General features: G+C 38.8%; 3 protein-coding genes across 3 annotated transcripts in view; all 3 read left to right on the top strand.

Moving 5' to 3' along the window:
* LOC311284816 (uncharacterized protein) overlaps window positions 1–24,669 on the top strand; it is a 199,560-nt gene that overhangs the window by 70,390 nt on the left and 104,501 nt on the right. The window lies entirely within an intron of this gene.
* Window positions 7,702–21,606, top strand: LOC311284745 (uncharacterized protein; the record flags this gene model as incomplete). Its single annotated transcript, XM_084399960.1, has 6 exons — window positions 7,702–10,027; window positions 10,891–13,206; window positions 13,931–16,561; window positions 17,591–17,860; window positions 18,932–19,915; window positions 21,574–21,606. The coding sequence occupies exons 1-6, from the start codon at window positions 7,703–7,705 to the stop codon at window positions 21,604–21,606; spliced, it is 8,559 nt and encodes a 2,852-aa protein (XP_084256086.1). The 5' UTR covers window position 7,702.
* On the top strand, window positions 21,618–24,175 carry LOC311285522 (protocadherin gamma-A3-like; the record flags this gene model as incomplete). The annotated part of the gene is made up of 1 exon (XM_084401196.1): window positions 21,618–24,175. Exon 1 carries the CDS (start codon window positions 21,713–21,715, stop codon window positions 24,173–24,175), a length of 2,463 nt encoding a protein of 820 aa, XP_084257322.1. The 5' UTR covers window positions 21,618–21,712.

Below are 24,669 nucleotides of genomic sequence, written 5' to 3'. Positions count from 1 at the left end.
CTAATTTACACTTTCTTTATAAAAATAATAAAATAATAATAATATGTATAATAATAATATGTATAATAACATACCTCTATGCTTAAAATTATGATTAGGCCTACTATTGATTTGGTTCAACCCTAAATTGTCCCTAACTTGTTTAATCTCATTTTTGTCTTTCATGCTATCCTCTATGAACCAATACTGGATTTTCTTCTATAGGTAAGAAAAACTCTTTTTTACTCTAAATTAACTGAAATGCATGCTTATGATGGATGATTCCACATTATTATGTGTCTAATAGAGACTGAATATCTATTTGAACAATTGACCATAAACATATTCACTTGTACAACCGGGCACAACCTGTTGACACTATTCCAGTTTTTGTTCTACCTTTCATTTCAATGAGAGTCTGAGAGTGGAACATAGTATTCTGTATTGAATTCGTCGGGTGCTGTTCATTCCGATGGTGCTGAAATTGTCAACGGTTTCATCCAGTTGCCTGTTACTGTGTTGTGTTGGTTACTGATTGAACAGCCTGTGACCCAGTCACATATATATCAACATGAATCAGTTGCATATAATAATAATAATAATAATAATAATAATAATAATAATAATAATTATTATTATTATTATTATTATTATGATTATTTTAGTGATGTTTATGTTTAACATTTGGTTGCAGCCGCAGTGAGGCTACTGGTCTTGTATTTGCGACTTTAAAGCTCTGAGTGCCGCTGTTGATTAACGTGAGAAGAGAGAGTGTTTATCTGTATAGTCAGTATTGCCAGTCCCTTACTGGCTCGGCTGGACATATGCTGCGCTTTTTCGACGGAAAGAACATGAATGCGTTATTTTGGATTTAAGAATATAATGTTTTTTCGTGTTTGATCCCACTTTGTTTGACCACACAGTTTATCAAGATGGCTTTCTGCTGCTTATTAAGCGTTTCAGACGGTTTTTGGATGATTTTTACGCATTCAAAATGGCAGGTTGTGTTTTTCATTCTCTGCTTCAGCGGAATGGACGTCGTAAATTGCAATGTGAGATATTCCATCCCGGAGGAAATGCCAGAGGGATCATTCGTAGGCAACATCGCTAAGGATCTGGGGATAGAGATAAGTAGACTAATATCTGGAAAAGCTCGCGTCGTAACAAAGGGCGGACGACAGTATGTCGATCTGAGCAGAGACAAAGGAACTCTAGTAGTTAAAGAAAGGATAGATCGCGAAGAGCTCTGTAAGCAAACAACGCCTTGCAGCTTCAGTTTTGATCTTATCGTTGAAAACCCTATTCAGCTGCACCGAGTCACTGTTGAGGTGCAAGATATAAACGATAATGCTCCGTTATTTCCAAAAGACAATGTTTATTTGAAAATAGCTGAAAATTCAGTTTTAGGAGCTCGCTTCCCTTTGGATAGCGCTATAGATACAGATGTCGGTCTGAATAGTATACAGAGCTATAAACTACATCCAGCTGATAGTTTTAAACTGGAGGTGCATAGTCAGACCGATGGCAACAAATACATTGAGATGGTTTTACAGCGAGAACTAGATCGAGAGGAGCGCGATGAGATTAAATTGGTTCTTGTAGCAGCTGATGGTGGATCACCTCAAAAATCAGGCACTGCAAGAATTCATATTACTGTTCTGGATGTTAATGACAATGCCCCGGTGTGTAAACAGTCAGTTTTCAAAACTGAAGTCAGAGAAAGTTCACCTGCTGATACAGTCATTGGTTCTGTTAGTGCTTCTGATGCTGACGAAGGTGTAAATGGTCATGTTTCCTATTCCTTCGCTGTTGCCAGCAAAGAAGCGAGGGAGCTTTTTGAGATAAACACAGATACAGGTGAGATTACAATTCTTGGTCATTTAGATTATGAATCTCAAAATAGTTATCAATTAAACTTTAATGCAAGAGATGAAGGAGGTTTGTCAGATACATGCAAATTTGTCATAGATGTAATTGATGAAAATGACAACTCTCCAACCATACAGCTTATGTCCTTCTCAAACACCCTTCTTGAAAATTCCCCAGTGGGAACAACCGTAGCCGTCATTAACATAGAGGACGCAGATTCGGGTAAAAACGGCCTTGTTCATTGCTCACTAATTCAAAACATACCGTTTAAAATTGAGTCATCTCTCACAGACTATTACAGTTTAATTACTGATGATATGCTTGATCGAGAAAGTTTTGCTGAATATAACATATCGATCTTGGTATCAGACCAAGGAAGTCCAGCGCGACACTCAAACAAAACATTGACTGTAAAAATATCCGATGTCAATGACAACCCGCCTATATTCGATTCTGACGAATATAAAACATTTGTTAGTGAAAATAATTCTCCTGGTCTGACTATAATGACTGTTAAAGCAAAAGATGCTGACTGGGGTCCAAACGCGCAATTGTCCTACTTCCTGAAGGATGAAGACATGCGTGGTACACCGTTAAGTTCTCTCGTGTCTGTGGATTCACTTACTGGAACTATTCATGCAGTGAAATCATTTGATTTTGAACAGTTAAAATCGTTTTCCTTTAACGTGACAGCTCGAGACGGAGGATCCCCGCCCTTGAGCTCTGAAGTGACAATAAATATTAATATTCAAGATCAGAATGACAACGCTCCTCAGGTTCTGTATCCAGTTCAGACTGGCGGTTCAGTGGTGGCTGAGATTGTGCCTCGTGCTGCAGATGTTGGATATCTCGTCACTAAAGTGGTGGCTGTTGATGTGGACTCTGGACAGAATGCCTGGCTCTCCTATAAACTACAGAAAGCTACAGACAGAGCGCTGTTTGAAGTGGGTTTACAGAATGGAGAAATAAGAACTGTGCGACAAGTGACTGATAAAGATGCTGTCAAACAGAAACTCACTGTTGTTGTGGAGGATAACGGACAGCCCTCTCGCTCAGCTGTGGTCTCCATTAACGTGGCTGTGGCTGACAGCTTTCCTGAAGTGCTGTCAGAGTTCACTGACTTTACGCATGAAAAACAATATAACGATAACCTGACTTTTTATTTAGTTCTCGCTCTGGCCGCTGTTTCTTTCCTATTTATCACTTGTGTGGTTGTGATAATATCAGTAAAGATCTACAGATGGAGACAATCTCGCTTCCTCTTTCAGTCCAATCTGCCTGTTATTCCGTACTATCCACCGCATTACGCAGACACAGGAGTCACTGGAACTCTGCCGCACGGGTATAATTATGAAGTGTGCATGACGACTGACTCGAGGAAGAGTGACTGTAAGTTTTCTACACTCGGTGGACAGAGTGTTTTAGTGGTGGACCCGAGTTTCACTGAGACGATGCAGCGCGCAATCAAGGAAAAGAACATTCTTGAAAATTCTGAACTACATGAAATGGTAAGAGCACTGCAGGAATGACTGAATGTACACATAATAATAATTATTATTATAAAAATAATAATAACAATAATTTGCTGTGTGTCTTTATGGCCGTTAGGCCATAAATATATTCGTTTGCGCAACCATTACAACCTGTTGATGTTGTTTAAACTTGAATCTGAAATATATCTACCTTAACAATTTAACATGCTGAAACTATAAAACAGATATGTTTAATCAAGGTCACATAAAACTGGTTGGCTAGATCTTTCGCTATGTTATTGTGAGTTGGACACTGCTGATAAAAACAACAAGGATAATATAATTCAGAAATAATATTCCTGTCCAAAGAAATTGTGTTAAAATGTAGTGTCTTTGTCATTGACTAAAAGGTGTATTTCTGAAAGCTATGCTCTTTCGTTTTCATTTTTGATAACTTTCTGTTAACTTGCATTTTAATTAGAGTCTGAGAGTCAAACATTTTATTAAGGATTTAATTCGTCGGGTGCTGTTCATTCCGATGGTGCTGAAATTGTCAACGGTTTCATCCAGTTGCCTGATTGAACAGTCTGTGACTCAGTCACATATAATGTCAACATGAAGCAGATACATATTATTATTATTATTATTATTATTAATATAGTAATGTTTATGTTTTATGTTTGGCTTATACAGATTCAGTGAGGCTACTGGTCTTGTATTTGCGACTTTAAAGCTCTGAGTGCCGCTGTTGATTAACATGTGAGAAGAGCACGTCTCTCTCTGTGTAGTCTGTATTGCCAGTCCCTTACTGACGCGTTTGCAGGTTGGACATATGCAGCGGTTTTCGGTGAATGTGTCATTTTGGATTTAGGATTTTGATTTGTTTTTCATACTTGGTACCACTTCGTTTGACCACACAGTGTAGATGGCTTTCTTCAGTTTATTAAGCAATTCGGACATTCCTTGGATGGTTTCCACGCATTCAAAATGGCAGGTTGTTGTTTTCATTCTCTGCTTCTACGGAATGGACGTTGTAAATTGCAATATGAGATATTCCATCCCGGAGGAAATGCCAGAGGGATCATTCGTAGGCAACATCGCTAAGGATCTGGGGATAGAGATAAGTAGACTAATATCTGGAAAAGCTCGCGTCGTAACAAAGGGCGGACGACAGTATGTCGATCTGAGCAGAGACAAAGGAACTCTAGTAGTTAAAGAAAGGATAGATCGCGAGGAGCTCTGTAAGCAAACGACGCCTTGCAGCTTCAGTTTTGATCTTATCGTTGAAAACCCTATTCAGCTGCACCGAGTCACTGTTGAGGTGCAAGATATAAACGATAATGCTCCGTTATTTCCGAAAGACAATGTTTATTTGAAAATAGCTGAAAATTCAGTTTTAGGAGCTCGCTTCCCTTTGGATAGCGCTATAGATACAGATGTCGGTCTGAATAGTATACAGAGCTATAAACTACATCCAGCTGATAGTTTTAAACTGGAGGTGCATAGTCAGACAGATGGCAACAAATACATTGAGATGGTTTTACAGCGAGAACTAGATCGAGAGGAGCGCGATGAGATTAAATTGGTTCTTGTAGCAGCTGATGGTGGATCACCTCAAAAATCAGGCACTGCAAGAATTCATATTACTGTCATGGATGTTAATGATAATGCCCCGGTGTGTAAACAGTCAGTATTTAAAACTGAAGTAAGGGAAGAGTCACCTGCTGGTACAGTCATTGGTTCTGTTAGTGCTTCTGATGCTGACGAAGGTGTAAATGGTCATGTTTCCTATTCCTTCGCTGTAGCCAGCAAAGAAGCGAGGGAGCTTTTTGGGATAAACACAGATACAGGTGAGATTACACTTCTGAGTAATTTAGATTATGAATCTCAGAATAGCTATCAATTAAATATTTATGCAAGAGATAAAGGAGATTTGTCGGATACTTGCAAAATGGTCATAGATGTAATTGATGAAAATGACAACTCTCCAACCATACAGCTTATGTCCTTCTCAAACACCCTTCCTGAAAATTCCCCAGTGGGAACAACCGTAGCCGTCATTAACGTAGAGGACGCAGATTCGGGTAAAAACGGCCTTGTTCATTGCTCACTAAATCAAAACATACCGTTTAAAATCGAGTCATCACTCACAGACTATTACAGTTTAATTACTGATGATATGCTTGATCGAGAAAGTTTTGCTGAATATAACATATCGATCTTGGTATCAGACCAAGGGAGTCCAGCGCGACACGCAAACAAAACACTGACGGTAAAAATATCCGATGTCAATGACAACCAGCCTATATTCGATTCTGACGAATATAAAACATTTGTTAGTGAAAATAATTCTCCTGGTCTGACTATAGTGACTGTTAAAGCAAAAGATGCTGACTGGGGTCCCAACGCGCAATTGTCCTACTTCCTGAAGGATGAAGACATGCGTGGTGCACCGTTAAGTTCTCTCGTGTCTGTGGATTCACTTACTGGAACTATTCATGCAGTGAAATCATTTGATTTTGAACAGTTAAAATCGTTTTCATTTAACGTGACAGCTCGAGACGGAGGATCCCCGCCCTTGAGCTCTGAAGTGACAATAAATATTAATATTCAAGATCAGAATGACAACGCTCCTCAGGTTCTGTATCCAGTACAGACTGGCGGTTCAGTGGTGGCTGAGATTGTGCCTCGTGCTGCAGATGTTGGATATCTCGTCACTAAAGTGGTGGCTGTTGATGTGGACTCTGGACAGAATGCCTGGCTCTCCTATAAACTACAGAAAGCTACAGACAGAGCGCTGTTTGAAGTGGGTTTACAGAATGGAGAAATAAGAACTGTGCGACAAGTGACTGATAAAGATGCTGTCAAACAGAAACTCACTGTTGTTGTGGAGGATAACGGACAGCCCTCTCGCTCTGCTGTGGTCTCCATTAACGTGGCTGTGGCTGACAGCTTTCCTGAAGTGCTGTCAGAGTTCACTGATTTTACGCATGAAAAACAATATAACGACAACCTGACTTTTTATTTAGTTCTCGCGCTGGCTGCTGTTTCTTTCCTATTTATCACTTGTGTGGTTGTGATAATATCAGTAAAGATCTACAGATGGAGACAATCTCGCTTCCTCTTTCAGTCCAATCTGCCTGTTATTCCATACTATCCACCGCATTACGCAGACACAGGAGTCACTGGAACTCTGCCGCACGGGTATAATTATGAAGTGTGCATGACGACTGACTCGAGGAAGAGTGACTGTAAGTTTTCTACACTCGGTGGACAGAGTGTTTTAGTGGTGGACCCGAGTTTCACTGAGACGATGCAGCGCGCAATCAAGGAAAAGAACATTCTTGAAAATTCTGAACTACATGAAATGGTAAGAGCACTGCAGGAATGACTGAATGTACACATAATAATAATTATTATTATAAAAATAATAATAACAATAATTTGCTGTGTGTCTTTATGGCCGTTAGGCCATACATATATTCGTTTGCGCAACCAATTACAACCTGTTGATGTTGTTTAAACTTGAATCTGAAATATATCTACCTTAACAATTTAACATGCTGAAACTATAAAACAGATATGTTTAATCAAGGTCACATAAAACTGGTTGGCTAGATCTTTCGCTATGTTATTGTGAGTTGGACACTGCTGATAAAAACATCAAGGATAATATAATTCAGAAATAATATTCCTGTCCAAAGAAATTGTGTTAAAATGTAGTGTCTTTGTCATTGACTAAAAGGTGTATTTCTGAAAGCTATGCTCTTTCGTTTTCATTTTTGATAACGTTCTGTTAACTTGCATTTTAATTAGAGTCTGAGAGTCAAACATTTTATTAAGGATTTAATTCGTCGGGTGCTGTTCATTCCGATGGTGCTGAAATTGTCAACGGTTTCATCCAGTTGCCTGATTGAACAGTCTGTGACTCAGTCACATATAATGTCAACATGAAGCAGATACATATTATTATTATTATTATTATTATTATTAATATAGTAATGTTTATGTTTTACGTTTGGCTTATACAGATTCAGTGAGGCTACTTCACTTGTATTTGCGACTTTAAAGCTCTGAGTGCCGCTGTTGATTAACATGTGAGAAGAGCACGTCTCTCTCTGTGTAGTCTGTATTGCCAGTCCCTTACTGACGCGTTTGCAGGTTGGACATATGCAGCGGTTTCGGTGAATGTGTCATTTTGGATTTAGGTTTTTGATTTGTTTTTCATACTTGGTACCACTTCGTTTGACCACACAGTGTAGATGGCTTTCTTCAGTTTATTAAGCAATTCGGACATTCCTTGGATGGTTTCCACGCATTCAAAATGGCAGGTTGTTGTTTTCATTCTCTGCTTCTACGGAATGGACGTTGTAAATTGCAATATGAGATATTCCATCCCGGAGGAAATGCCAGAGGGATCATTCGTAGGCAACATCGCTAAGGATCTGGGGATAGAGATAAGTAGACTAATATCTGGAAAAGCTCGCGTTGTAACAAAGGGCGGACGACAGTATGTCGATCTGAGCAGAGACAAAGGAACTCTAGTAGTTAAAGAAAGGATAGATCGCGAAGAGCTCTGTAAGCAAACGACGCCTTGCAGCTTCAGTTTTGATCTTATCGTTGAAAACCCTATCCAGCTGCACCGAGTCACTGTTGAGGTGCAAGATATAAACGATAATGCTCCGTTATTTCCGAAAGAAAATGTTAACCTGAAAATAGCTGAAAATGCCGTTGTAGGAGCTCGCTTCCCTTTGGATAGCGCTATAGATACAGATGTCGGTCTGAATAGTATACAGAGCTATAAACTACATCCAGCTGATAGTTTTAAACTGGAGGTGCATAGTCAGACCGATGGCAACAAATACATTGAGATGGTTTTACAGCGAGAACTAGATCGAGAGGAGCGCGATGAGATTAAATTGGTTCTTGTAGCAGCTGATGGTGGATCACCTCAAAAATCAGGCACTGCAAGAATTCATATTACTGTTCTGGATGTTAATGATAATGTCCCGGTGTGTAAACAGTCAGTATTTAAAACTGAAGTAAGGGAAGAGTCACCTGCTGGTACTGTTATTGGTTCTGTTAGTGCTGCTGATGCTGACGAAGGTGTAAATGGTCATGTTTCCTATTCCTTCGCTGTTGCCAGCAAAGAAGCGAGGGAGCTTTTTGAGATAAACACAGATACAGGTGAGATTACACTTCTGAGTAATTTAGATTATGAATCGCAAAATAGTTATCAGTTAAACATTCATGCAAGAGATAAAGGAGGCTTCTCGGATACTTGCAAAATTGTCATAGATGTAATTGATGAAAATGACAACTCTCCCACCATACAGCTTATGTCCTTCTCAAACACCCTTCCTGAAAATTCCCCAGTGGGAACAACCGTAGCCGTCATTAACATAGAGGACGCAGATTCGGGTAAAAACGGCCTTGTTCATTGCTCACTAAATCAAAACATACCGTTTAAAATTGAGTCATCTCTCACAGACTATTACAGTTTAATTACTGATGATATGCTTGATCGAGAAAGTTTTGCTGAATATAACATATCGATCTTGGTATCAGACCAAGGAAGTCCAGCGCGACACGCAAACAAAACACTGACGGTAAAAATATCCGATGTCAATGACAACCAGCCTATATTCGATTCTGACGAATATAAAACATTTGTTAGTGAAAATAATTCTCCTGGTCTGACTATAGTGACTGTTACAGCAAAAGATGCTGACTGGGGTCCCAACGCGCAATTGTCCTACTTCCTGAAGGATGAAGACATGCGTGGTGCACCGCTAAGTTCTCTCGTGTCTGTAGATTCACTTACTGGAACTATTCATGCAGTGAAATCGTTTGATTTTGAACAGTTAAAATCGTTTTCATTTAACGTGACAGCTCGAGACGGAGGATCCCCGCCCTTGAGCTCTGAAGTGACAATAAATATTAATATTCAAGATCAGAATGACAACGCTCCTCAGGTTCTGTATCCAGTACAGACTGGCGGTTCAGTGGTGGCTGAGATTGTGCCTCGTGCTGCAGATGTTGGATATCTCGTCACTAAAGTGGTGGCTGTTGATGTGGACTCTGGACAGAATGCCTGGCTCTCCTATAAACTACAGAAAGCTACAGACAGAGCGCTGTTTGAAGTGGGTTTACAGAATGGAGAAATAAGAACTGTGCGACAAGTGACTGATAAAGATGCTGTCAAACAGAAACTCACTGTTGTTGTGGAGGATAACGGACAGCCCTCTCGCTCAGCTGTGGTCTCCATTAACGTGGCTGTGGCTGACAGCTTTCCTGAAGTGCTGTCAGAGTTCACAGACTTTACGCATGAAAAACAATATAACGACAACCTGACTTTTTATTTAGTTCTCGCGCTGGCTGCTGTTTCTTTCCTATTTATCACTTGTGTGGTTGTGATAATATCAGTAAAGATCTACAGATGGAGACAATCTCGCTTCCTCTTTCAGTCCAATCTGCCTGTTATTCCGTACTATCCACCGCATTACGCAGACACAGGAGTCACTGGAACTCTGCCGCACGGGTATAATTATGAAGTGTGCATGACGACTGACTCGAGGAAGAGTGACTGTAAGTTTTCTACACTCGGTGGACAGAGTGTTTTAGTGGTGGACCCGAGTTTCACTGAGACAATGCAGCGCGCAATAAAGGAAACAAACTTCGTAGAAGATCCTGACAGTCTTAAAACGGTAAGATCAAATGCAATTAAAAAGACTGAAATAAAATCTATATAATTTTGATATTGCAAACAGTAAATGTTGGCTAGTATTAGGAAGTTTGTTATATAGTCTACCGTGTTGAATCTGTAACACTTTACAGCAAGGTTCAGTTTCGTTACATTAATGCATTAGCTACCATGAACTAAAAAAAAATAATTTTTACAACATTTATCTTGGTTATTGTTAATTTCTGAATATAATACATTGAACGTTGTATAAAAGAATAGTACTCCGTAAACGAATGATCTGACAATTAATTATATTATTAGGCCTAATGAAAATGAATTAACAATAAACAATAGTATATTGGTTAATTAATATGAACCGTGAATAATAAATGCTGTATTGGTCATTATTGGTTAACGAAAGGAAGCTTTTATATGATATAAAATACTCATATAATATATATAAATATATTTTATCTTTGTTGAGATCAATGTTCTGGGACATTTTATAGCTTTTATTAGTGTCATTTCTCGTTCTCAACTCTAAGGGCCGCTGTTGATTTGTAGAAAAGCTTGTAGGTGATCTCCTGTGATTGGTGGAGCTGTGCTGATGCTGGTTAGGAGATTGTGGAGGAGACGAAAGAGAGTCGATGAAGGGACACAGTCACTGACTAAAAGCTGCCGAGCTGGATTACTTTGTGGATATTCCAATTGATAATCATTAAATACATTTTGTAAATTGAATACATAATGTATAACATTTTTGTAATTACATTGTGTAGCAGAATTCATTTTTACCAGTCGCGAAGACAGCTATTGGACCGTGTTTTCTTATGGAGGGTCTTATTCATCATGGCCGTTTGCTTGATCTCAAACATAAACGCACAGATTCGTTACTCAATTCCAGAGGAAATGAAGAAAGGATCTCTTATCGGGAATATAGCTCATGATCTTGGTCTGGATGCTCAAAGACTGCGCTCGGGTCGGGCTCGTATCGTGTCTGGCGACAGCACTGAATACGTAGAGCTGAAAACAGACAAAGGGATTTTGGTTGTGAAGGAGAGAATTGACCGAGAGCAGCTTTGCGCTGAAACCACTCCGTGCAGCTTCACATTTGAAATAATACTTGATAATCCAATGGAGCTGCATCATGTTACGGTAGAAATATTGGATGTAAACGATCATTCACCAACATTTCCTAAAGATGAAATTTATCTTGAAATAAGTGAATCGGCCGCGCCTGGGGCTCGTTTCCTACTGGGAAGCGCAGATGATCCTGATGTAGGTGTAAATGGTATACAAAATTATGTCATATCACAGAATGAGAATTTTATTTTAAAACAACATTCACGGCCAAGTGGGGTCAAATATGCTGAAATGGTGCTTCAGAAAAATCTAGACAGAGAGCTGCATCCACGACTGTCTCTCATTCTCACAGCAGTCGACGGAGGAAATCCTCAAAGATCTGGTAATATGAAAATAGAGGTGAATGTACTAGATGCAAATGACAACGCGCCAGTGTTCAACCAATCTGTATATAGAGCAACAATAGCAGAAAATTCACTTAAGGGGACATTTATAACCATTGTCAATGCTAGTGATGCAGACAGCGGCGCAAATGGATTGTTTTCTTATAGCTTTGGGAATTTGAAAGTCATTGCTGAGATTTTTAAGATGAATGAAAGCACAGGTGTTATAACTCTAAATGGAGTGCTTGATTACGAAAAAGCAAAGAAATACGAATTTGATATCGAAGCAAAGGACCAAGGTGGTTTGGGAGACTCTGCCAAAGTCATAGTTGATTTAATTGATGTTAATGATAATGCGCCGTTTATTAGTGTTATGTCATTTTCAAACCCAGTGTCTGAGGAAGCGCCTCTTGGTACAACTATCGCGATCTTCAGTGTCAAAGATTTGGATGCAGGAGACAATGGACACGTTGACTGTACTGTTGATACTCCGTTCAAATTACATTCTTCATTGCGGAATTATTTCACTTTACTCACTGACGCGGCTTTAGATCGTGAACGTGTGGCAGAATATAATATCACAATCACAGCTACAGATTCAGGGTCTCCTGCGCTTTCCAGTCAGAAAGCTTTAAATCTGAAAGTATCAGATGTTAATGACAATCCGCCCAGGTTTCAAAAGAGTGTTTACACTGCATTTGTTCCTGAAAATAATTCACCTGGTTTGTCCATATTCACTCTGAGTGCTCAAGATGATGACTGGAACCAGAACGCTCGTATTTCGTATCTTCTAGATGAAACTACAGTGGGTGGATCCCCTGTTTCCTCTTTTATATCAGTAAATGCTGACAGTGGAGTGGTGCACGCTCTGCGCGGTTTTGACTATGAGCAAATGAAAAGTGTTAGTGTCTGTGTGAAAGCACAAGATGGAGGCTCTCCACCCCTCAGCACTAATGTGACTTTGGACATTATAATCCAAGATCAGAATGACAACGCTCCTCAGGTTCTGTATCCAGTACAGACTGGCGGTTCAGTGGTGGCTGAGATTGTGCCTCGTGCTGCAGATGTTGGATATCTCGTCACTAAAGTGGTGGCTGTTGATGTGGACTCTGGACAGAATGCCTGGCTCTCCTATAAACTACAGAAAGCTACAGACAGAGCGCTGTTTGAAGTGGGTTTACAGAATGGAGAAATAAGAACTGTGCGACAAGTGACTGATAAAGATGCTGTCAAACAGAAACTCACTGTTGTTGTGGAGGATAACGGACAGCCCTCTCGCTCAGCTGTGGTCTCCATTAACGTGGCTGTGGCTGACAGCTTTCCTGAAGTGCTGTCAGAGTTCACTGACTTTACGCATGAAAAACAATATAACGACAACCTGACTTTTTATTTAGTTCTCGCACTGGCCGCTGTTTCTTTCCTATTTATCACTTGTGTGGTTGTGATAATATCAGTAAAGATCTACAGATGGAGACAATCTCGCTTCCTCTTTCAGTCCAATCTGCCTGTTATTCCGTACTATTCACCGCATTACGCAGACACAGGAGTCACTGGAACTCTGCCGCACGGGTATAATTATGAAGTGTGCATGACGACTGACTCGAGGAAGAGTGACTGTAAGTTTTCTACACTCGGTGGAAAGAGTGTTTTAGTGGTGGACCCGAGTTTCACTGAGACGATGCAGCGCGCAATGAAAGAAAACAACTTCTTAGAAGATCCAGAATCGCAAGAAATGGTAAGATCGGCTGTTCTGTAAAAAACTGAAATAATGTAATAACATGCAGTAAATTGTGGCTAGTAATAAAAAAGCCTGTTACATTATCTGTAACACTTTACCATAAGGTTTAATTCGTTAACATTAATTAATGTATTAGCAACCATGAACTAAAAATAAATAGCATTTTTACAACATTTATTTAAATAGTTAATTATTCATTTTTATATATACTTTACATTTCTAACATTGTAACATATTCTCAGGTTTTACGAATCAATGTTTGTTAACATGTTTTGACCTAAATTTTATTTGCAATAAACAATCATTTATTTGTTAATCAAATCTGACCTAGATTAACAAATGTTGTATTGTTCACTGTTAGTTCTAGTGCATTAGCCAGTGTTAACGAACGGAAGCTGATTATACAGCATTATCTTTAAAAAAATAAAATGCGCCATTCATAAGGTTCTATCTATAAAGGAGGTTATCTCACGTTACTAAGAATAATGATATTTATCTCTTTACTACTAAACGTAAAACAATATTAAAATGTATTATGAGAGAATCTAAAGGCTGTTTGATTACATAGTTCTTTTGGGATATTTTATCCTGTTCTATTTTTGATGAGATCAAAGGACGGAATGCAATTCTAGTTCTGAGATATTTCAGTGCTTTCATTGGTGTCGTTTCTCGCTCTCAACTCTAAGTGCCGCTGTTGATTTGTAGAAAAGCATGTAGGTGATCTCCTGTGATTGGTGGAGCTGTGCTGATGCTGGTTAGGAGATTGTGGAGGAGACGAAAGAGAGTCGATGAAGGGACACAGTCACTGACTAACAGCGACCTAACTGGATTAATCCGTGGATATTTCGAATGTAGAACACCATCTTCGGATTGTAATCTAAATACTAAATATATAAACATGTTTGTGATTACAGTTTGTAGACGGATTCATTGTTTCCAATCGCGAGGACAGCCATTGGATGGTGTTTTTCTATGGAGGGTTTCATTCATCATGGCCGTTTGCTTGATCTCAAACATAAACGCACAGATTCGTTACTCAGTTCCAGAGGAAATGAAGAAAGGATCTCTTATCGGGAATATAGCTCATGATCTTGGTCTGGATGCTCAAAGACTGCGCTCGGGTCGGGCTCGTATCGTGTCTGGCGACAGCACTGAATACGTAGAGCTGAAAACAGACAAAGGGATTTTGGTTGTGAAGGAGAGAATTGACCGAGAGCAGCTTTGCGCTGAAACCACTCCGTGCAGCTTCACATTTGAAATAATACTTGATAATCCAGTGGAGCTACATCATGTTACGGTAGAAATATTAGATGTAAACGATCACTCTCCAATATTTGCTAAAGATGAAATTAATCTCGAAATAAGTGAATCGGCCGCGCCTGGATCTCGTTTTTTACTTGGAAGCGCAGATGATCCTGATGTAGGTCTAAACGCACTACAACATTATACTATGTCACCTAATAGTTATTTTAATCTTAAAGAACACTCGCGGCCAGATGGAGTCAAATATGCTGAAATGGTGCTTCAGAAACCTCTAGACAGAGAGCAGCATCCACGACTGTCTCTCATTCTCACAGCGGTCGACGGAGGAAACCCTCAAAGATCTGGTAATATGAAAATAGAAATCACTGTACTAGATGCAAATGACAACGCGCCAGTATTTAACCAGACAGTTTACAGAGCAACAGTAAAAGAAAATTCACCTAAAGGAACCTATATTACAATTGTCAATGCGAGTGATGCAGACAGTGGTGCAAATAGTTTGATTTCATACAGTTTTGCTAATTTAAAAGGTAACATAAAAGACATTTTTAAAATCGATGAGAAAACCGGTGTTATAACACTAATAGGGGTACTTGATTATGAAAAGGCAAAGAAATATGAAATTGGCATCGAGGCCAAAGATCAGGGTGGTTTAGGAAACTCGGCTAAAGTCATAGTAGATTTAATTGATGTAAATGATAATGCACCAGTTATTAGTGTTATGTCATTTTTCACCCCAGTTACTGAAGACGCAACTGTTGGAACCACTATCGCTATTGTCAGTGTCAAAGATCTAGATGCAGGAGACAATGGACACGTTGACTGTACAATTGATAGAAACACACCATTCAAACTTCAGGCTTCACTGCGGAATTATTACACTTTAGTTACTGATGCTGCTTTAGATCGTGAACGTGTGGCAGAATATAATATCACAATCACAGCTACAGATTCAGGGTCTCCTGCGCTTTCCAGTCAGAAAACTTTAAATCTAAAAGTATCAGATGTTAATGACAATCCACCCAGGTTTCATAAGACTGTTTACACTGCATTTGTTCCTGAAAATAATTCACCTGGTTTATCCATATTCACTCTGAGTGCTCAAGATGATGACTGGAACCAGAACGCTCGTATTTCGTATCTTCTAGATGAAACTACAGTGGGTGGATCCCCTGTTTCCTCTTTTATATCAGTAAATGCTGACAGTGGAGTGGTGCACGCGCTGCGTGGTTTTGACTATGAGCAAATGAAAAGTGTTCGTGTCTGTGTGAAAGCACAAGATGGAGGCTCTCCACCCCTCAGCACTAATGTGACTTTGGACATTATAATCCAAGATCAGAATGACAACGCTCCTCAGGTTCTGTATCCAGTACAGACTGGCGGTTCAGTGGTGGCTGAGATTGTGCCTCGTGCTGCAGATGTTGGATATCTCGTCACTAAAGTGGTGGCTGTTGATGTGGACTCTGGACAGAATGCCTGGCTCTCCTATAAACTACAGAAAGCTACAGACAGAGCGCTGTTTGAAGTGGGTTTACAGAATGGAGAAATAAGAACTGTGCGACAAGTGACTGATAAAGATGCTGTCAAACAGAAACTCACTGTTGTTGTGGAGGATAACGGACAGCCCTCTCGCTCAGCTGTGGTCTCCATTAACGTGGCTGTGGCTGACAGCTTTCCTGAAGTGCTGTCAGAGTACACAGACTTTACGCATGGAAAACAATATAACGATAACCTGACTTTTTATTTAGTTCTCGCACTGGCCGCTGTTTCTTTCCTATTTATCACTTGTGTGGTTGTGATAATATCAGTAAAGATCTACAGATGGAGACAATCTCGCTTCCTCTATCAGTCCAATCTGCCTGTTATTCCGTACTATCCACCGCATTACGCAGACACAGGAGTCACTGGAACTCTGCCGCACGGGTATAATTATGAAGTGTGCATGACGACTGACTCCAGGAAGAGTGACTGTAAGTTTTCTACACTCGGTGGACAGAGTGTGTTAGTGGTGGACCCGAGTTTCACTGAGACGATGCAGCGCGCAATGAAAGAAAAGAACTTCTTAGAAGATCCAGAATTGCAAGAAATGGTAAGATCGTTATATAAATGTAATACATTATTAATATTATTACTAAGTCTTGGCCAGTAATAAAAAGAATACAAATAAAAAGCCTGTTACATTATCTGTAACACTTTACAATAAGGTTCAGTTCTTTAACATTAATTAATGCATTAGCAACCATGAACTAAAAATAAATAGCATTTTTACAACATTTATTTATATAGTTATTATTTTTTGGATATACTATACATTTCTAACATTTTAATATATTTTTATGTTGTATTGAATCAATGTTTGTTAACGTGTTTTGACCGAAAATGTATTTGCAATAAACAGTAATATATTTGTTAAACAAATTTGACCTAGATTATCAAATGTTGTATTGTTCATTGTTAGTTCATAACTAGTGCATTAGCCAGTGTTAACGAACGGAAGCTGATTGTACAGTATTAGCTTTAAAAAATAAAATGCGCCATTCTTAATGTTCTATCTGTATATTAGGTTTTCTCACATGTTACTCTCTTTACTACTAAACGTAAAACAATATTAAAATTTATTATAAGAGAGTTGAAAGGTTGTTTGATTATACTGTATAGTTCTTTTGGGATATTTTATCCTGTTCTATTTTTGTTGAGATCAAAGGACGGAATGCAATTCTAGTTCTGAGATATTTCAGTGCTTTCATTAGTGTGGTTCTCGTTCTCAACTCTAAGGGCCGCTGTTGATTTGTAGAAAAGCATGTAGGTGATATCCTGTGATTGGTGGAGCTGTGCTGATGCTGGTTAGGAGATTGTGGAGGAGACTAAAGAGAGTCGAAGGGACACAGTCACTTACTAAAAGCAGCCGAGCTGGATTATTCGTGAATGTTTCGGTTGCTGAACATCATCCACGCTAAAGCCTGCAACCAAAACTTAATTTAGAAAAATGTTTGTGATTTCAGCAAGTACTAAAGGAATCCATTGTTCCCAATCGCGAGGACAGCTACTGCAAAATATCTTCCTATGGAGGGTTTTATTCATCATGGCCGTTTGCTTGATCTTAAACACAAACGCACAGATTCGTTACTCAGTTCCAGAGGAAATGAAGAAAGGATCTCTTATCGGGAATATAGCTCATGATCTTGGTCTGGATGCTCAAAGACTGCGCTCGGGTCGGGCTCGTATCGTGTCTGGCGACAGCACTGAATACGTAGAGCTGAAAACAGACAAAGGGATTTTGGTTGTGAAGGAGCGAATTGACCGAGAGCAGCTTTGCGCTGAAACCACTCCGTGCAGCTTCACATTTGAAATAATACTTGATAATCCAATGGAGCTGCATCATGTTACGGTAGAAATATTGGATGTAAACGATCATTCACCAACATTTCCTAACGATGAAATTAGTCTTGAAATAAGTGAATCAGCCGCGCCTGGGGCTCTTTTTTTACTGGGAAGCGCAGATGATCCTGATGTAGGTCTAAACGCACTACAACATTATACTATGTCACCTAATGATTATTTTATTCTGAAAGAACATTCGAGCCCCGATGGAATCAAATATGCTGAAATGGTGCTTCAGAAACCTCTAGACAGAGAGCAGCATCCACGACTGTCTCTCATTCTCACAGCGGTCGACGGAGGAAACCCTCAAAGATCTGGTAATATGAAAATAGAAGTCACTGTACTAGATATAAATGACAACGCACCTGTCTTTAACCAGTCAGTTTACAGAGCAACAATAGCGGAAAATGCGCCTAAGGGTACTTATATTACAACTGTAAATGCCAGTGATGCAGATAGTGAAGCAAACAGTTTAATTTCCTACATTTTCGCTAATTTCAAAAGCAACAGAAATGACATTTTTAAAATTGATAGAAAAACAGGTGTTATCACTCTAACTGGAATGTTTGACTATGAAAGAGCAAAAAAACACGAAATTGGCATCGAGGCCAAAGATCAGGGTGGTTTAGGAAACTCGGCTAAAGTCATAGTTGATTTAATTGATGTAAATGACAATGCACCAATTATCAGTATTATGTCATTTTCAAGTCCAGTGACAGAAGACGCAACTGTTGGAACCACTATCGCTATTTTCAGTGTCAAAGATCTAGATGCAGGAGACAATGGACACGTTGACTGTACAATTAATCAAAATATTCCATTTAAATTACAATCCTCGCTGCGGAATTATTACACTTTAGTGACTGATGCTGCTTTAGATCGTGAACGTGTAGCAGAATATAATATCACAATCACAGCTACAGATTCAGGGTCTCCTGCGCTTTCCAGTCAGAAAACTTTAAATCTGAAAGTATCAGATGTTAATGATAATCCGCCCAGGTTTCAAAAGACTGTTTACACTGCATATGTTACTGAAAATAATTCACCTGGTTTGTCCATATTTACTCTGAGTGCTCAGGATGATGACTGGAACCAGAACGCTCGTATTTCGTATCTTCTAGATGAAACTACAGTGGGTGGATCCCCTGTTTCCTCTTTTATATCAGTAAATGCTGACAGTGGAGTGGTACACGCGCTGCGCGGTTTTGACTATGAGCAAATGAAAAGTGTTCGTGTCTGCGTGAAAGCACAAGATGGAGGCTCTCCATCTCTCAGCACTAATGTGACTTTGGACATTATAATCCAAGATCAGAATGACAACGCTCCTCAGGTTCTGTATCCAGTACAGACTGGCGGTTCAGTGGTGGCTGAGATTGTGCCTCGTGCTGCAGATGTTGGATATCTCGTCACTAAAGTGGTGGCTGTTGATGTGGACTCTGGACAGAATGCCTGGCTCTCCTATAAACTACAGAAAGCTACAGACAGAGCGCTGTTTGAAGTGGGTTTACAGAATGGAGAAATAAGAACTGTGCGACAAGTGACTGATAAAGATGCTGTCAAACAGAAACTCACTGTTGTTGTGGAGGATAACGGACAGCCCTCTCGCTCAGCTGTGGTCTCCATTAACGTGGCTGTGGCTGACAGCTTTCCTGAAGTGTTGTCAGAGTTCACAGACTTTACGCATGAAAAACAATATAACGACAACCTGACTTTTTATTTAGTTCTCGCACTGGCCGCTGTTTCTTTCCTATTTATCACTTGTGTGGTTGTGATAATATCAGTAAAGATCTACAGATGGAGACAATCTCGCTTCCTCTATCAGTCCAATCTGCCTGTTATTCCGTACTATCCACCGCATTACGCAGACACAGGAGTCACTGGAACTCTGCCGCACGGGTATAATTATGAAGTGTGCATGACGACTGACTCGAGGAAGAGTGACTGTAAGTTTTCTACACTCGGTGGACAGAGTGTTTTAGTGGTGGACCCGAGTTTCACAGAGACGATGCAGCGCGCAATGAAAGAAAAGAACTTCTTAGAAGATCCAGAATTGCAAGAAATGGTAAGATCGGCTGTTCTTTAAAAGACTGAAATAATGTAATAACATGCAGTAAATTGTGGCTAGTAATAAAAAAGCCTGTTACATTATCTGTAACACTTTACCATAAGGTTTAATTCGTTAACATTAATTAATGCATTAGCAACAATGAACTAAAAATAAATCGCATTTTTACAACATTTATTTGTATTGTTAATTACTCATTTTTATATATACTTTACATTTCTAACATTGTAACATATTCTCAGGTTTTATGAATCAATGTTTGTTAACGTGTTTTGACCGAAAATTAATTTGCAATAAACAATAATATATTTGTTAATCAAATCTGACCTAGATTAACAAATGTTGTTTTGTTCACTGCTAGTTCATAACTAGTGCATTAGCCAGTGTTAACGAACTTAAGCTGATTGTACAGCATTATCTTTAAAAAATAAATGCGCCATTCATACACTGTAAAAAATGAATCATGAGTCTTGTAATTTTCATTAAAAAAATTGAGGTGATCATTAAAAATATTATGTATATTTTATTAAGAAAATTGTGGTTAGGGTTTTATTGAAAATATTGAGAAAATTTCACTAATAACACCAAGAGATACATTTTCCTATTTTTTTTAAGGAAACATACACAATTTTAAGGCTTGAATTGAGGAACTGATAAACCTCATAAAATTAAGGAAAAGGGGCTACCTATTTATTTTAAGAGAATTAGCTCATTTATGCGGTTTTATTTAGAGACGCCATTGTTTGTTCCCAGCATGCTTTGCACATGGCTGGAAATGGAGAGTAAATCTTGAAATTAAGTGTTATTTCATGTGTTTTTGAGTAAAGGGAAACATCTGTTAATGTTTAATGTTCAGGTATGTTTGACATTTGAAAGAGTTTCTATTATGTTAAAGTTTTGATCGTTACCATTGTGCAGAAGAGTAGGGCTTATGGTTAGGTTGTGAATAACTGCATTTATTTAATATTATAAAACATATTGTTATATACATGTAGCAATAACTCTGCTAATGATAGTGCAGTAACAAGTTTGATTCTGTGCTGTTCTAGCAGTATGCGGTCTTTTTATAAAACAATATATCTCAAAGTTAAATATAAACAGGTCATATCCATTCACTTAACTTCACACAATTTTGAGAATAAAAAATACTTCAAATAAAAAAGCACATTTTCACTAAAAAATTGTGTGTCATAGACTAAATAAATTAGGGCATTTTACATGATTTATTCAGGTAGATTCCATGAATGAAATCAAGCTTTAACTACTCAAAAATATTATGTGTAATATTGTTACCATAATTTTTTTAAGTAAATAGCAGTAACATTTTTTACAGTGTAAGGTTCTATCTGTAAAGGAGGTTATATCACGTTACTAAGAATATTGATTATAAATCTCTTTACTACTAAACGTAAAACAATATTAAAATTTATTATGAGAGAGTTGGAAGGTTGTTTGATTATATAGTTCTTTTGGGATATTTTATCCTGTTCTATTTTTGTTTAGATCAGAGGACGGAATTCAATTCTAGTTCTGAGATATTTCAGTGCTTTCATTAGTGTCGTTTCTCGCTCTCAACTCTAAGGGCCGCTGTTGATTTGTAGAAAAGCATGTAGGTGATCTCCTGTGATTGGTGGAGCTGTGCTGATGCTGGTTAGGAGAATGTGAAGGAGACTAAAGTGAGTCGATGAAGGGACACAGTCACTGACTAACAGCGACCTAACTGGATTAATCCGTGGATATTTCGAATGTAGAACACCATTTTCAGATTGTAATCTGAATACTTAAAATATAAAAATGTTTGTGATAACAGTTTGTAAAAGGATTCATTATTTCCAATCGCGAGGACAGCTATTGGATGGTGTTTTCCTATGGAGGGTTTTATTCATCATGGCCGTTTGCTTGATCTCAAACATAAACGCACAGATTCGTTACTCAGTTCCGGAGGAAATGAAGAAAGGATCTCTTATCGGGAATATAGCTCATGATCTTGGTCTGGATGTTCAAAGACTGCGCTCGGGTCGGGCTCGTATCGTGTCTGGCGACAGCACTGAATACGTAGAGCTGAAAACAGACAAAGGGATTTTGGTTGTGAAGGAGCGAATTGACCGAGAGCAGCTTTGCGCTGAAACCACTCCGTGCAGCTTCACATTTGAAATAATACTTGATAATCCAATGGAGCTGCATCATGTTACGGTAGAAATATTGGATGTAAACGATCACTCTCCAACATTTCCTAAAGAGGAAATTAACCTTGAAATAAGCGAATCGGCCACACATGGGGCTCGTTTCTTACTGGGAGGCGCAGAGGATCCTGATGTAGGTGTAAATGCCCTCCAAAATTATATGATGTCACCTAATGATTATTTTATTCTGAAACAACATACGCGGCCCGATGGAGTCAAATATGCTGAAATGGTGCTTCAGAAACCTCTAGACAGAGAGCAGCATCCACGACTGTCTCTCATTCTCACAGCGGTCGACGGAGGAAACCCTCAAAGATCTGGGAAAATAAAAATAGAGGTGAATGTACTAGATGCAAATGATAACGCACCTGTCTTTAACCAGTCAGTTTACAGAGCAACAATTGAAGAAAATTCCCCCAAAGGAACTTATATTACAGCTGTTAATGCCAGTGATGCAGATAGTGGAATGTATAGTTTGATTTCATACAGTTTTGCTAATTTGAAAGGGAACATAAATAACGTTTTTGAAATAGATGAAAAAACAGGTATTATCACTCTAACTGGAATACTTGACTATGAAAAAGCAAAGAAATACGAAATTAGCATAGAAGCTAAAGATCAGGGTGGTTTAGGAAACGCAGCCAAAGTCATAGTTGATTTAATTGATGTTAATGATAATGCACCAGTTATCAGTGTTATGTCATTTTCAAGCCCAGTTACTGAAGACGCAACTGTTGGAACCACTATCGCAATTTTCAGTGTCAAAGATCTAGATGCAGGAGACAATGGACACGTTGACTGTACAATTAATCAAAATATTCCATTTAAATTACAATCCTCGCTGCGGAATTATTACACTTTAGTGACTGATGCTGCTTTAGATCGTGAACGTGTGGCAGAATATAATATCACAATCACAGCTACAGATTCAGGGTCTCCTGCGCTTTCCAGTCAGAAAACTTTAAATCTGAAAGTATCAGATGTTAATGACAATCCGCCCAGGTTTCATAAGACTGTTTACACTGCATATGTTACTGAAAATAATTCACCTGGTTTATCTATATTCACTCTGAGTGCTCAAGATGATGACTGGAACCAGAACGCTCGTATTTCGTATCTTCTAGATGAAACTACAGTGGGTGGATCCCCTGTTTCCTCTTTTATATCAGTAAATGCTGACAGTGGAGTGGTACACGCGCTGCGCGGTTTTGACTATGAGCAAATGAAAAGGGTTAGTGTCTGTGTGAAAGCACAAGATGGAGGCTCTCCACCCCTCAGCACTAATGTGACTTTGGACATTATAATCCAAGATCAGAATGACAACGCTCCTCAGGTTCTGTATCCAGTACAGACTGGCGGTTCAGTGGTGGCTGAGATTGTGCCTCGTGCTGCAGATGTTGGATATCTCGTCACTAAAGTGGTGGCTGTTGATGTGGACTCTGGACAGAATGCCTGGCTCTCCTATAAACTACAGAAAGCTACAGACAGAGCGCTGTTTGAAGTGGGTTTACAGAATGGAGAAATAAGAACTGTGCGACAAGTGACTGATAAAGATGCTGTCAAACAGAAACTCACTGTTGTTGTGGAGGATAACGGACAGCCCTCTCGCTCAGCTGTGGTCTCCATTAACGTGGCTGTGGCTGACAGCTTTCCTGAAGTGCTGTCAGAGTTCACAGACTTTACGCATGAAAAACAATATAACGACAACCTGACTTTTTATTTAGTTCTCGCTCTGGCCGCTGTTTCTTTCCTATTTATCACTTGTGTGGTTGTGATAATATCAGTAAAGATCTACAGATGGAGACAATCTCGCTTCCTCTTCCAATCCAATCTGCCTGTTATTCCGTACTATCCACCGCATTACGCAGACACAGGAGTCACTGGAACTCTGCCGCACGGGTATAATTATGAAGTGTGCATGACGACTGACTCCAGGAAGAGTGACTGTAAGTTTTCTACACTCGGTGGACAGAGTGTTTTAGTGGTGGACCCGAGTTTCACTGAGACGATGCAGCGCGCAATGAAAGAAAAGAACTTCTTAGAAGATCCAGAATCCCAAGAAATGGTAAGATAGGCTGTTCTTTAAAAGATAATAGTGTAATAACATGCAGCAAATTGTGGCTAGTAATAAAAAAGCCTGTTACATTATCTGTAACACTTTACCATAAGGTATAATTCCTTAACCTTAATGCATTAGCAACCATGAACTAAAAATAAATAGCATTTTTACAACATTTATTTATATAGTTAATTATACATTTTTGCATATAATATATTTCTAACATTGTAACATATTCTCAGGTTGTATGAATCAATGTTTGTTAACGTGTTTTGACCAAAAATTAATTTGCAATAAACAATCATTTATTTGTTAAACAAATCTGACCTAGATTATCAAATGTTTTATTGTTCACTGTTAGTTCTAGTGCATTAGCCAGTGTTAACGAACGGAAGCTGATTATGCAGCATTATCTTTAAAAAAATAAAATGCGCCATTCATAAGATTATATCTGTAAAGGAGGTTATCTCACATGTTAATAAGAATAGTAATTATTTATCTTTTTTACT

The sequence above is a fragment of the Rutilus rutilus genome (genome assembly GCF_951802725.1).
Source record: "Rutilus rutilus genome assembly, chromosome: 25".
NCBI lineage: Eukaryota > Metazoa > Chordata > Actinopteri > Cypriniformes > Leuciscidae > Rutilus > Rutilus rutilus.
This window is presented reverse-complemented; position numbering and strand designations above follow the sequence as displayed.